This window comes from Calypte anna, chromosome 4A (genome assembly GCF_003957555.1).
Source record: "Calypte anna isolate BGI_N300 chromosome 4A, bCalAnn1_v1.p, whole genome shotgun sequence".
Classification (NCBI taxonomy): domain Eukaryota; kingdom Metazoa; phylum Chordata; class Aves; order Apodiformes; family Trochilidae; genus Calypte; species Calypte anna.
In genome coordinates this window covers 32,257,158-32,270,966 of record NC_044248.1, presented here as the reverse complement: position 1 = coordinate 32,270,966, position 13,809 = coordinate 32,257,158, and the positions used below count along the sequence as shown (strand labels likewise).

Sequence of the window (13,809 nt, the reverse complement as noted above, 5' to 3'; positions counted from 1 at the left end):
CTCCGCTCACATCCGCGCCTTCCCTCCAACCCCACCAGGCAATGTGCCCTCTCTGGGGCGGGACGGCGCGGGGTCAGAATTCGGGGCGGGGGGGAAAGCGTCCCCCAGCCCTCCCGCCGACGGCGACGCCGCTCTCTTAGTGCCCATGTGCGGGCGTGCGGCCGGGACATGCTCACTGGGAGGCCGCCGCGCCGCGGCTCCCGCACATGCTCAGTGGCCGCGGAGGGCACGGTCGGAGGTAGGGGATCTCCCCCCGCCGGAGTGAACGGCGCTTTCGCTCCGAGAGCGGGCCGCGCTATGGCCCGCCGCCGCTTTCCCGCTGGCCGCCGACTCTAAACGCGGAGGGGAGCGTCTGGCGGTGAGGACCGGGGCGGTGTCGGGGGAGGGGGCCGCGGAGGAGCAAAGGGCCCGGCCCCAGAGCTCCGTCCGCTCCGGGCCGCAGCCTCCCTGGCCCGGTCAGCACCTCGGCCAGCGCCGATGGCGGCGGGGCCAGGGAGGGCTGCGGCGGGGCTCGGGAGTGGCTGCCCCCACGGCAACGCTGGGGTGGGGAGGGAGGAGTGAGGGGAACTCCGCTCGTTCCCTCCTCCCCCGGTACCCCCGCGTTGCACCGGCAGCGCCGCGGCCGCTAGCTCCGCGGCGCTGGGGCTGGCGGGAGGCCTCGGGTGGTATCGGGGAGGAGAGGAGACCCGGTGAGGGCGAGGGGGCTGCGGGGGCAGCTCCGCGGGTCGGTATTGGCGGGAGGAGGGGGGCTGCGGATCTCTGGGGTGGGCTGAAGCATCCCGGTGCCTCCTGGAGGTGGAGGGGAGAGGAAGGGTAGAGAGGCGGGCGCTGCTCCCTCCAAAGAATTAAATAGATAGAAGTGGAAAGTGGTGCTGAAGCATCCGCCGGCCCAAAGAGACGCCTGGGAAGTATCGGTGGGATGGGAAGATAACGGGCAATGCCGTTGTGGCCGCGGCCGGTGCGGTCTCTGGCGGGACACAGGCTCAGCTCCGGCCTTTGGGACGTGGGTCTGCCCCGTGAGGAGTTTGGGTGTTAAACTGGAGACGATGTAATCGAGCAGAGTACTGCCGAATGTGTTTAGTCATCTTTGCAAGGCCTTTTTCAGGGCTGGCTCCGCAGCGGGAATACTTGGTGCAAAATAGTAATTTATGGTTAAATTCTGTAGGTAAAATTAAATTTGCAAGCTTTTCTCTTAACTGGCACTGAAATTATTGCTTTAGCTGTGCAAGGTCATGGAGGGATTGCAGTTCTTTGCCTTGCTAGATGTCTGGTTGCTCCCATTTAACCGTGTCCAGTGGAGTTGATAGATGGTGTATTTAGTGAAGAGTTCTGTTTCCAAGTTTCTTAGGATTTTGAGGCAGCCTTTGAAGGACATCCTCTTTCAGTTCTTAAATGTGTTGGAGCAAACTTGCACATAAATCCTTGCTGTCAGGCTCTTAACTCTGGGACTCTGCTTGACTGCCAGAAAATTGCTTAAGTTGGTTCCATATCAGAATTGCACCTCAACAGACTCTTCCTTCAAGGGCAAGTGAGATAAAAGTATTTTTTTTTTAAAAAAAAGGCCGTAAAATTTGTTTACATTTTGTAGATAAGTGTTCCCATTTGCTATGTCTAGCTCTACTAACAGAAACGTCTTTGTTTTCTTCTGCCGCAGACTGGAAGTTTCTCTGACGCTTCATGTTCAAGATGAAGTTCGTATTAGCAGTTTTCTTTTTCATCTCATTCTCCTTATGGGTTGAAGAAGTCTATTCCAAAGAGAAGTCTTCAAAGAAAGGAAAAGGGAAAAAGAAGCAGTACCTATGTCCATCGTATGTACCTTCTTTCTTGTATGCTTTTCTGTAATGGTCATCCTACCATATTTTTAATAGTGGAAATTTCATGGCAACTGAAGTAGAAAGTGATGCTTTCTGCTGAGAGAATGGCATTTGGGGTGAGAATGAGAGGAAGAGGGTTTGAGCAGCATCATAGCTAAGTTCTGTTGATGATTGTGATTCTTCTGCAGTAAGTCCTCAGTTTTAATGAACATTTAAGCTGTTGTAGATAGTTTGTTTCTTTGTTGGGGGATTCCAACCTACTGTCTTGCTGTTTCTGGGGACCTGGTATGTGATCCCATAGTACTGTGCTGTGTAGCATTGTGTTGCAGGTATACTGAGAAAAGCAAGGAGGATGCAAAGCCATTGTGCTGAAATTCAGTTTCCAATTAGCTTAGTGGTGTAAGAGAAGGCATGTCCTATATGTATTTTTACCGTGTGTTGGATAGAACAAATGTTTCCAGCATCTTCCATCAGTGACTTACAGTACTAAAACTTTTATGGAGATGGATTGATTGTTGCTATAAAGTATGCCCTTATGGAATTCTCTCTCTGTAAAAATACAGAAATTAAAATCTTTGATTGCCTAGATGAATAGAGAACATATTCCGGACATCTATGATTACTTGATGTTAAAAATACTCTTCCCTCTGTCTAATGCCTAACAAGTTTTAGGCTGTGATCCATAGAACAATACAGTTTTATTTGTGAGTCTCTTCTGTCATTTTCTTGGCCAGCCTAGAGTATCTTTGTAGAGTTATGGTGTAAATATCCATGTAAAAAATCGATGGAATATATTATGTTGCCAAAAAGTATAGAAGACCAGTAGGTCTGAAAAGATAAAAATGTTTAGACAAATTTAAAACACATTTCTTACTTGATTATTCGTAAAAGTTGACTGGAAGATGGGGCTGACTATTCACATTAATAAATATTTCTCAAATAAAAAGGGGAAAAAAGCTGAATAATCAGATGGAAGCAATGTTTGAATAATATTTCTTAAAGTTCCCACTCTTTTAAAATATTAACAGCAATAATTATTTATAAGCCAGATTATTTAAAAGGTTTCTACTAAGGCCATTGTTTTCATTCTTTTTTTTAAATATCAGACCTGAAAAATGTGATTTGAATAAGGTTTGAATAGATTAAGATACAAGTGTCTAATACGATTGTGACTCATCTGAAATGACCCCTAGCCATTCTATTAACTTCGAATACTTCAGCTGAGCTCCATGTGGAGCTTTTCGTCTGAGCTATCATGAGAATTCACAGCAAGGAGAGAAATGTCACAGTTCTCAGAACAGGTGCTGAAGTCCTCAGAAAGTGGGTTACACACCTGGGACCTCAATCCAGATCTTCCATGAAAGCAGCCAGCATTTCCCCCCTGCTCTTGACTTGGTCTTTAGAATTAAAGACATTGATGTTATTTTGGCTTGATGCATGGGTGTATTTTTTTTTCAAGTACAGTATTTCTTGGTACTGTACTCTTTTTAATACCTGTTGGTGTTTCAAGCCATTCTGTGATTCTATAATAATGTCATTTGTCACCAATATAATTGAAAATAATTTGATAAATGCTATTAATTTTCCAAGCTGTATTTTTCATTCCAGGCAGTTGAAGCTTTCTGTGAAAATACTAGCAGAATCCAGTATTTGTCTGATGTATCACACGTGCAGTGCTGCTAACTAGAATTGCTTGCTCTATCAGTAAGCCCTGTTGGATTTTCTAAATGATGAACAAATTTTCTAGATCTTACTTGGATGAACTGCACAGCTTGAAGGGACAACCCCATGTAAGAGTGGGGCTGCAGGTTTTTGTGGCTGGCACCTAGCAGACCTCTGATGTAAATGAGCAATGAAAGTCAGCTGCTTCTTCCAGAGAAATTATCTAATGCACTCTTAACTTAGACTTCTGATGGCAAACTTTAATTTGCCACACGATCTCTCACAAAACTTCTTTAGATAGTTACACTCTGCATTGTAAAAAAGGTTGCCTAATCTTCATTATTTTTTTCCTGCGGAAAAAAGTAAGGAATCTTTCCTCTGAAACAAATGAAAGCACAGTGCAGTGGAATGGGAATTAAATGGCAGCATAGTGATTGATCCAATATAGTTTCAAAAGAAGTGCTTGAATGAAAAATTTACTAGTAAAGCAGAAGAGAAATCTTTTAGAAGAATGCGTTGTATCTTTTGTAAAGAAAATAAGATTTGCATAATGTATAAAATTGAATGGTACAAATTCCTAATGAAAAATAGATTTATAAGTTAAACAACTTAACCTGCCTTTAATTTGCATTGGTTACTCTTGCAAGAAAATTTAAAGCTTAATTATAACAAATTATAGCCTTTTGTTTCTTTACAACATGGGAAAAGCTCAATTTTGCCTCCTCCAGAGAACAAAACCCACTCTTGTCATTATATAAGGAACAATTTTCTCTTTGCAAACTTTATAATGATATTCAAATGTATGCAAATAATTTTCCAGGAAAGATTTATGCTTCATCTGATCTTAGTGCTGGAGATCCTTAGTTTGATGCTAAGAAATGGGTAGTTATAAGACTGGCTTGGGACTTCAGCATGAGTTTGTTTGTATGGAAATGGAGCATACTGAAGCTCTTCCTTTTATGGCTCTCCAGAATGCAAGCCTTTATCCAGATGTGCATGAAATTCACTACTATTAGAATAATCTGCAAGCAAACTGATTAGACACCCTATAAAAAGTTCATTATTGTCTCATAAACAGGTACTTGCTTCCATCAATTAAGAAAATTCTATTTCGTGTCACAAGAGAAAAACCTCTTACTTGTGATTATTGATAACACTGTACTTCTCAGAACATTGTCTGATCCTGGCTTGATTAGCCATCTTATTTTAATTTATTTCTGAAACTGTTTTTCCCAGCTTTTTTATTGAATAGTTTCATGAAGCTGATGTTTAATCACTTGGTTCTTATTTTGATTGAATGCTTGCCTGGAACAGATGTAAAATTTCACAGCTTGCATTCAGATCATTTTCCTTATTACCTCAGGCTTTCCAAATGAAACAGAGTAATTATACTTGTATCTGGTTCCTGAATGTTTGTTGATTAACAAAGAAATTGGCATATCAGGCCTAACATCCTATAAATCTGAGCAGAAATGTGAGAATCTGGCTTCCACAGATGCATAGAGTAATAAAATGCAGAGCTTTAGTGTAACAAAACTTTTGCCTTTTGTTTCCATGGAAAATCTTAAAAAGAAAAGAAAAAAAAAAGAAAAAAAAAAAAAAAGAAAAAGGCAGATTCATCTCTTCCAGGAAGAAGTTAAAAATCTTCTGGATTATGGACTTCTTTGCAAAGCTAATTTTTAAATTCATTGTACTGAATATAGATGATTGCATATAGATGCAGATAGATTTTGTCACTTAATCTTTTTCTTGATCATAGAGTAGACTATCAGCTTAATTACAGCTGTTCTTACTTAACTCATTAACTCATTCATAATGTCTTCTAATACCTGTTTTTGCTAAACATGTTGGGCACTTAGCTGGTACTTCTTCTAAGAGAGATGCTGGAAGATGTTTACTTTTTGTTGTGATGTGTGAGCTGCTGTTGTTACCCCCAGAATCCTTAGTAGCCCCAGAAGGTCTCTTCTCAAACTTGCAAGATCTCAAGACAAATGAAATTTTAAGGAAAGGGAAGTTGATATGGCAGTTACAGAAAGCATAGAGATGTAAGAGTGTCAGCAGCTAAGAAAATCAGTTATGACCATGCTCTTAATCACAGCTATCCCTCTTAATTATAGTTTAGGATGACTCAGCTGTTCCCTGGCACAACATTTATTTCTGAAGATCCCACAGGATCTAATGCAACCGCAATGCTAAGAGTGAAACCTCAGTCACTAAATCTCCTTCTTTTGTCTGGACAGCAGGACTGCTTTTTGAATAAAGATCCCTCCTCACCTTTGTGCCTTTTTCCACATGGACATTTAAATCCAAATGTATGATTAACTAAATACTGTTTCATAGCTCTAGAGGCTTTTTCATGAACAGAGTAGGAGTACAAATCAATAAAGCATATGAACGACTTCAGAAACTGTGAAATGGCCCTCTAAGCCCTCCAGAAAACATGGTTTGTGCCATCTGCCAGCTGGAAGCTTAGAAAGGTCACAGATGGCAAGGTTCAATAAACAGCTTCTTTTTAAAAATAACAACAAAAGACAGTGGAACTAGGGGAGAAAAACCTTCCATGTGTTTAAGCCACAGAGTTGTATGAGAGCCTGTCCTAAAATTCCTCTTGGTTTATTGTCAGCTTCTGACATGCTCTTCCCATAAAGACTAAAGTAGAAATTCAAAGTGTGGAACCTCTCCTCTTTCCTCTTGGACAACATAAATTTAAAATCTATAATTTATAATTTTTAAATTTGATATAATTTTAAAATTATATAAAGCATTCTGGTATACGTCCTGTTTATGCATAGTATGGCAACATCCCCAAAACGTCAATGGTGAAGAAGTGTCATCAGTGTTTTTATTCCCATTTTGTAGAAGACATTGTTGGTAGTTTGTGAACATTTTCATTTGTAGGTATGATGGGAGGATTAATAGAGTTTGTGGGAGAAGATGAACTGAAGTTCAAAGAAAAGCCTGGATTTGGTTGTGGAGGCAGTTACATCTCACAGTGATTCTGAAGATAAGTACATTACTGGCCCAGGTCTGGTTCCTATAAAAATTCTCTTGCTGCATAGTAACAGCAGTTGGTCAATTGCTTAATCATTCTGTAGTATGTAGCTCTTATGGAAAGCCCTGATCCCAAGCAGATAGAGCCACATTCCAGGAGTTTTGGGGATTTGTTTTCAGAGTGGATAAATTTACTGGAGAGTAAAAGGCAAAGCTTTATAAGCAAAACCTGAATTCTCTTGTAAAACAGTAATTAAGCATGGTAGGCTGTTGCTTGTTCAATAATTCTCCCTCAGTGAGCAGCATTTACTTTATTCTGAAGACTGCAGTGATGAGACACTACAATGGTGCAGTAAAGTTACCAACTCCATATGTCAGACACAGCCTCTAGCTTGAGAAGATATTGGGATGTGCAGGTTAAATTACACCCCCTAAACCCAAGAAGAAGGAAAACTATGCAACTAAATTCCTTTCTCAGCTCCACCAAATGAATCTTCAAAAGAGAAATTCTACAGAATGTATCTCCACTTCTACCACCATACAAGGTAGTTAGATTTCACCAAGATCCATGCATCACTTACCACATTCGATAAAAGTAATGGAACAAGGAGGCTGCTTTTTAAAATATTTGTTGTTCTGCTTAAGCACCTGAGTGCTGATCATGTTTCCTGTCTGCATGCAGTGTGAGGACACAACAGGACAGAAGTTGCTTAAGTGGTGACTTCAGTGGGATGCAGAGATGCCTAAGTGAGGACCAAACAAGCTCATTTTGAGAAATGGGTGCATGGTTAGCTTGCTGTGACCAGTGCTGGTCAGGCTGGATACAGTACCATACTAACCTGGTTCTGCTGGTTTGTGGGCTGTCATCTCTGGCAGGCAGATGAATCAGCTTGCTTTTCTCTGGCTTATAATAAGGCACCTCAGATCACCATATCAACACTCCTGAAGGTGGTCTGCCTTGGCAATACTGAATTTGAAACCAAAGCTGGACTGGTAGGTTTCTGATAGACAAGGACTGAAGTAGTGACATAGACTGAACTATTCATACTACCCAACTTCAGAAAGGTTGCTTGTATGCCCACATCAGGAGACTGTACTCTTTGGTTGTCTACAATAGCGGATGAAAGATGATTTATTTCACCCCCACAATTCAGGGTTCTCAATTAGGGATGCCTGATCTGGGTTTCTGTTTCAAATTCTACTATTCAGGATCATTTCTCTTTGTTCACAGGACTGCAATTCCTTCAAATTTAGGCACAATTAGATATTTACCTACCTAACTTTAGGTACTTATCTATCAACTGCATGAAGATGCTTAAACTCAGGGTACCATAGTTTTACATAATTTCAGTGATATCTCTTTATATTGGAAGCATTGTAATTATTCTTTCTAGTAACAGACGTGTACCTAGTACAGTTTGAAAATGTAGCTTTTAAGCATAATTGAGGTAACTGAGATAATTCAGAAGAATGACATCTTACTGGTTTGCATTAGCCTATTTTTATGCTTCAAATTTTTGCACTCAGAAAATCAAATGCCTGCAAATTGGAACACTGGTAGTTTATATCAGGGTAATAGTTCTCACAATATATGATGAGATGACAGATACTGTGTTTTTCATAACTTTGTGTTATCATTTTCAGATATATACACTGCCATCTCATTTGAGTAAAATGTCAGTTTCCATCATGAAGATTAGATAAACCCTACTAAAATCTGTTGTTTCAGCATTAAATAGAAAAATTTTCTGGATTTAACTGAGCTTTGCAAGTTGAAACTGTGAGTTACAAACTCATAGACTACAGTGGGAGTACTTTTATCTGTCAGACAGAAATCTAGTATGATGCAAAGGCAAAGCTTAATTCTAGGTAATGAAAGCTGTGCACTCTAAGTAAACACCAGAATAAGCATGCTACATGACTGTGTGGACTGCAGTGTACTGTAAGATGGAGTGTGAATACATCCTTCTGACACATCCTTCTTTTTTTTCTTTCTTTCTCCTGATTTTCCTACCATAAGGTAAAAAGTATATTCATATTCTCTTTTAAAATTAGAAGTTCTTCAACATAATTGGATCTTAAGAGTAGGGATCAGGGCAGTAGGTATTAATTACAACAGCAAAAGTACTCCTTCCTCATGGTGTATAATATTGTTTATATTCCTATCTCCTGTCACCTTCCTGTAGCACTGAGTGTGCTAAGGACTCCTTGTAACTTTAGTGAGCTCTGAGACTAAATGTTGTGATAACCCATAGAGATATAATAACATCTTCTGACAACATACGCTTAACACAAATGTAAGGATGTTGTATAAATTTCAAAACAAGTGTAATACCTGCTGCATTTTGTCATGTATATCTACTTCTTTAAACTATGGGATTTTATTAGTGAATTATAAAAATAATTATCCATTGCCATCAATTGAGAATGTTAATTGTTCTTCAAAGTGTGTAGAGCTGCAGTAGGAGAGAAAATGGACACCTTACAATATATCCTGTGAAACAGAGTATTTAAAGTCATGCTTTTATTCCTCAATAAATCCAGAAGTAATGTTCTGAAGAGCAAAGAGAGGCCAGTCATATCGCACAGAGATGTTATACCAAAAGCCTTGTTTGGTTTCTGGCTTTTGAGGGCAATGTTTATAGAAGCAAGAACAATTTTGAATATTCTGATTGTTTTCTCTGATTTTGGGGGGTTTTTTTGGGGTTTTTTTTGGGTTTTTTGGGTTTTTTGTTTGTTTTTAGGTTTTTTCCACACACAAAAGAAGTTTTTTGTGTTTTGTTTGTTTGTTGTGGTTTTTTCCAGAGTTATTATTTAGGCAAAATTCTTGCTAAGGCAGTTTCTAGCTTTCCTATGACTTGCTTTTAAATTCCCTTTATAGCAAATGTGAGACTTTTGTTGCCTGATGCTTTGTTTGGTGTTCACTGTATCTTGATTAGAACTCATCAGTTACCTGTAAAGAATTCTGCTGCAGTCCACTTCCTAATGCTTCTCAGCAGCTCCATATCCACTCAACTCAAAATAAATTTATTAAAATTACAGCACATGCTACAATTGGTGGAAATCAAAGGGTAACCTGAGGCTAGTTACCAGCTTTTCATAAATGTGAAAATTGTAGGTTGAATAAGAAAAAGCAGTAAGTAACTTCTAGGTTGGTGTGTTATATGGGCTTTTAGGAAAGGAGATCTTACCTCAAATTCTTTTTCTCTTATGTAGCCTACACATATAACTTTCATCATTAATCCATCAAAGAACACCCAAATAAACAGGAGTTTTAGTGGCTTTAGTAAATATCTTAGTGGCATGAATAGTTCCAGCCTGCTTCTCCAAACACTTGACCCATCCCATGAGCTGTTTGGTTAAGTCATTCTGCTCATCTGTCCCTCTGAAAGTGACATAACCTCTTAAATCACCAAAACCTGCACATAGGATTTGTTGATTTGCAGGTGGAATGGAGGCATTTTGATCAGCAAAGCTCTCTGAAGGAAACCCAGTCCTGGTGACAATGCTCAGTGGCAGGAGTGCTTTTTGGTGACATTAATTCAATGACAGCATGCTATAAAAGACTACAGTGACAATATGACTGCTATTAAGCAGAGCTTTTTTTTTTTCCAGTAGCTATTCCAACCAGTTATTTCAAAGTCACATTTAAAAAATAGCAAGTACTGATCCTCTGTCTTGCTTCTCCCACCTCAAAACAACAAATGTTACTGTATTTCACTTGGTCCTTATATAAATGAGGATAAATGTGTGCACATTACACTTAAGTTAAAACACTACCCAACAACTTACAGAAGATGTGATCATTAAATTCTTTACCAGAAAGCAGTGCAGCCTCCCATTATTCATCCCATCACTTTCCCCCAACACAATAAATCTCCCTTACCTACATCATGGCTGATGTTTGAACAAACAGCCTGAACAGATATTTCTACTTCTGTAATTATGCAGTGCAATTCAGATCTCACAAAACTGTTACGTTGTTCCTGTTTCTTGAAGAGACATATAAAGCTATCAGCAATATTTGGCTTTTTTCGGTTGTTTGATGCTCACCCATTTATTTTCTTTGGCATTTTTCCTCGTTGCATTTTATGAGCATCTGTATTTAATTTATGTGTCCATGCTTCTGTAGCAATCTTTCCATTGGTAAAGGTCACCACTAAAAGCTGATCAGAAATCTCAAAATGATAGTAAAAAATTAGTCTTACTCATAGTGATCCAAATTTGAATCAAATATAAAAAGCTGTAAACACAGCCATGGGTAAATTGTTTGAAGGTGAATTTCTCAGTTATTCAAAGGGATAAGAACACCTATTGCTATTTAGTTGCTCTAATAGTAAATTATCAGAGGTTTATTGTAGACACGATAAGGACATGCTGGTGGAAGATAATGTATGCTAATAAACTAAAATATTCCTGTTTTTGTTAGAGGACCATTTATCTCTGGATAAATGCTGATAGAACAAGTAGTTTACCTTTGCAATTGTTAATCATAGCAGCAGTTTTAATGCCTGTACAAGAGGTAGTACTTAAAGCTGCTCCACATTTTTTTCTCATCTGGTATACTGTAGTTTAAGATATACCCATGAATGCACACCTTTTGGTAGCTATGTCTTTGGAGAGCCTTCAGAATTTATGCTAATCCTGCTAGCGAGTGGTGAGTAGTCTGAAATTTTGGGGAGAATGAGGTGGTTATTTGACATCAGAGCTGAGTAGGTGTGCTTTTATCCCTCATGTATAATGTTAAATACAAGCAAATAATTAAACAGATACACAGCTTTAGGTTTCAGAAATATCCTGCATACAATTGGGTAAACAAAAATTTGGTTTTTTTTTTCTAAAACATAAAATGCTCAAGCGACATAAAGGAAGCTATGATGGAATAAAGTGCTGTTATGTGGTCATAAATGGTTGAAAGAATAGGGAACTCCTTCGTAGTTTTATTTGTAAACATTTCGTCTGTTAAATGTTAACTGAGGAGATGAAACCTCACTGTAAAGGCGTATGAAGTGCTACCAAGTTGGCAGGTCTTGTTCAGTTGTTTCTGGTTTCTCTTACAGTTTTAATTTTAAAAAGTTGATTTTTAAAATTTTGATTTTATTCATAAAAGCTGGGCTATTCAAGGGCTGAGATCTGGTCTTACCTCCAGATTTCGATCAGTGATACCATGCAATGACGAGAGTTATTTATTAGTTACTTAATTTCTCAGTAGTCCTTAAAGAGGATGGTGAACAGAAGCTACCCTAACTGGATGTGTTAAAATAAAGAAGCCTGATGCATTCAACATTTTTTAGTTTGTTTTGTTTTTTTTTTTAACAAATACCTCACCGAAAGCATTTTGGAGAGTTAATATTTTTTTCAGTAAGTGTTTGAATAATGCAGAAGTCCTAGAGGACATGAAGGAAAGTGAGTGATGAAAAGAAAACTAGAAGTGATCTGAGATGTTATAAAGAATAGCACACAGGTCTATCAAGCTGACATTGGTATGGGAAAGAATAATGAAAAAAATTAAGCAGGATAAATGAGGCAAAGGCAGCTGATACTGAAAGCCTTTAGGAAACCTTTAGAAAACTTTTAGGAAATAATTTAGATAATTTTAAAAAATATGTTCATACATTTGTTTGCTAGAGGTATTAGATGTATACAGCTTATGCCTCAGTAGAGTGTTTGCCCTCTTTTTACATGACATCTTAGTTACTAAATTATGATGACAGTTAGCAGAGTATTTGTCTTAAAATGGATGGGAAAGTGGTTACAAGACAAGACTCAAAATTAGGAAACATCACTGAACAGGTTGTACAGATAGCATATAAAGTAATTTACATGACATTATCAGCCTTAAAGGTGTATAAGATAAATGGGCTGGGACTGATGCCCCCTCACAGCTTTTTTTTCACACTCTATTTCATGTTACTCTTGTAGCTACCTTTACCTGTCAGATTCTTTTCATTTTAGTGATGGTTTTAACACCCAAAACAATAAAAAGGTAAGTCGAGATGTTTCAATTCCCCCTGCAAAATTATACAAGAATCCAAGGCCTCATTTTCCATAACAGAGCTTTTATTAGCACTTGACAAGGAGGTGATGCAATGGCTCCAGCCCTCTGAGTAGCTGGTGCTGGCATGTGAGAGCAGGAGGCTGCCAAAAACCTCCGCATGGTTTGGCACCTACCAAGTGCCTGTCAGTTTACTTCTATTCCTAATCTGACAGTCACTAAAAATAGTTCAGGTGGCTGCTTTATGCTAAGGAAGACATGGTGTTTCCCTGGAAATTTGTGCTAGGAGGGAAGGCAACAATTAATGAGTTGAGCTTTGTTTATTTTCTCAGGTTTACAGTTAAGAGAGAGCTTTGACTTTTGTTATAGTGTCTTGAAAAATACTGAAGCATCACATAGCAAGGAAGTCTATGCACTATGAAAGCTGAAAATACTGACAGTATTTTGCTCATGAAATGAAATTTGTGGCACTACTCCAAAACTACTTAAGTAACTAATGCACTTTTTTTTTACAGCCAGCAATCAGCTGAAGATCTTGCAAGAGTACCAGCTAATTCTACCAGCAATATCTTGAATAGACTATTGCTCAGTTATGATCCCAGGATAAGGCCTAATTTCAAAGGTTTGTCAGATGTTCCAGCCTTTATTTTTAATCTTTGGAATTTAACTTTTGCTCTTTTCATACAAAGAAAATTTATGTAGAGAAAATATTCACAATCTGGTAAATCTCTTCTGTGTTTTCCTGCTTTTGGTCTGAAAGGTAATATGTTAGGATTTTATGATCATAATAGTATATGATACTTCGATATTATACTTATTACTATCATAAATATTTTCATTTTGTAAAAGAGTCTCTTGAAGATAGAGTTAGATTTTATAGAATAAATTTTTTAAATGTCTTTTTATCTCTACATTTCAGTGAGACTTTAGCAGTACTTCTACGGTATTTTAAAAAAACAGAATTCTCTTTAGAGATCCTTTAAAATGGCTTTATAAAACTTGGGATCTGCAGTAGCCCTCTTTGGGAACTATACACTTATTTAACCCTTAAAAGGTATGTTAGTAATACATCTTACACACTTTCATTTCATGCATTTTCAAATAGGTAATAATTTAAACACATTCTCCGATTTTAAAACATTTCCTTGGTAGTCAAGTGTTGTAGGAATCTTCCATGTAGGCAAACCTGATTTCCTTACATATGAAAAAAAAAGCTTGGAATACACATTCTCTTCAAAACCTCTTAATAACCCAGACTGCTGTAAATTTCTGGGAATTAGATGCCTTCCCTGCTGGAAAAGGACATTGAAAATTTTATTACATTACAGACACTGTAGTTCACATAAG

The 13,809-nt window shown here is 38.4% G+C and overlaps 1 protein-coding gene across 1 annotated transcript in view; it reads left to right on the top strand.

The window, feature by feature from the left end:
• The first annotated feature begins 303 nt into the window (after positions 1-303).
• GLRB (glycine receptor beta) overlaps positions 304-13,809 on the top strand; it is a 48,342-nt gene continuing 34,836 nt past the window's right edge. The window contains exons 1-3 of the mRNA XM_030449817.1: positions 304-358; positions 1,655-1,808; positions 12,978-13,084. Coding sequence (XP_030305677.1) covers positions 1,678-1,808; positions 12,978-13,084 — 238 coding nt within the window. The 5' untranslated portion in view covers positions 304-358; positions 1,655-1,677. The remainder of the gene's footprint in view (positions 359-1,654; positions 1,809-12,977; positions 13,085-13,809) is intronic.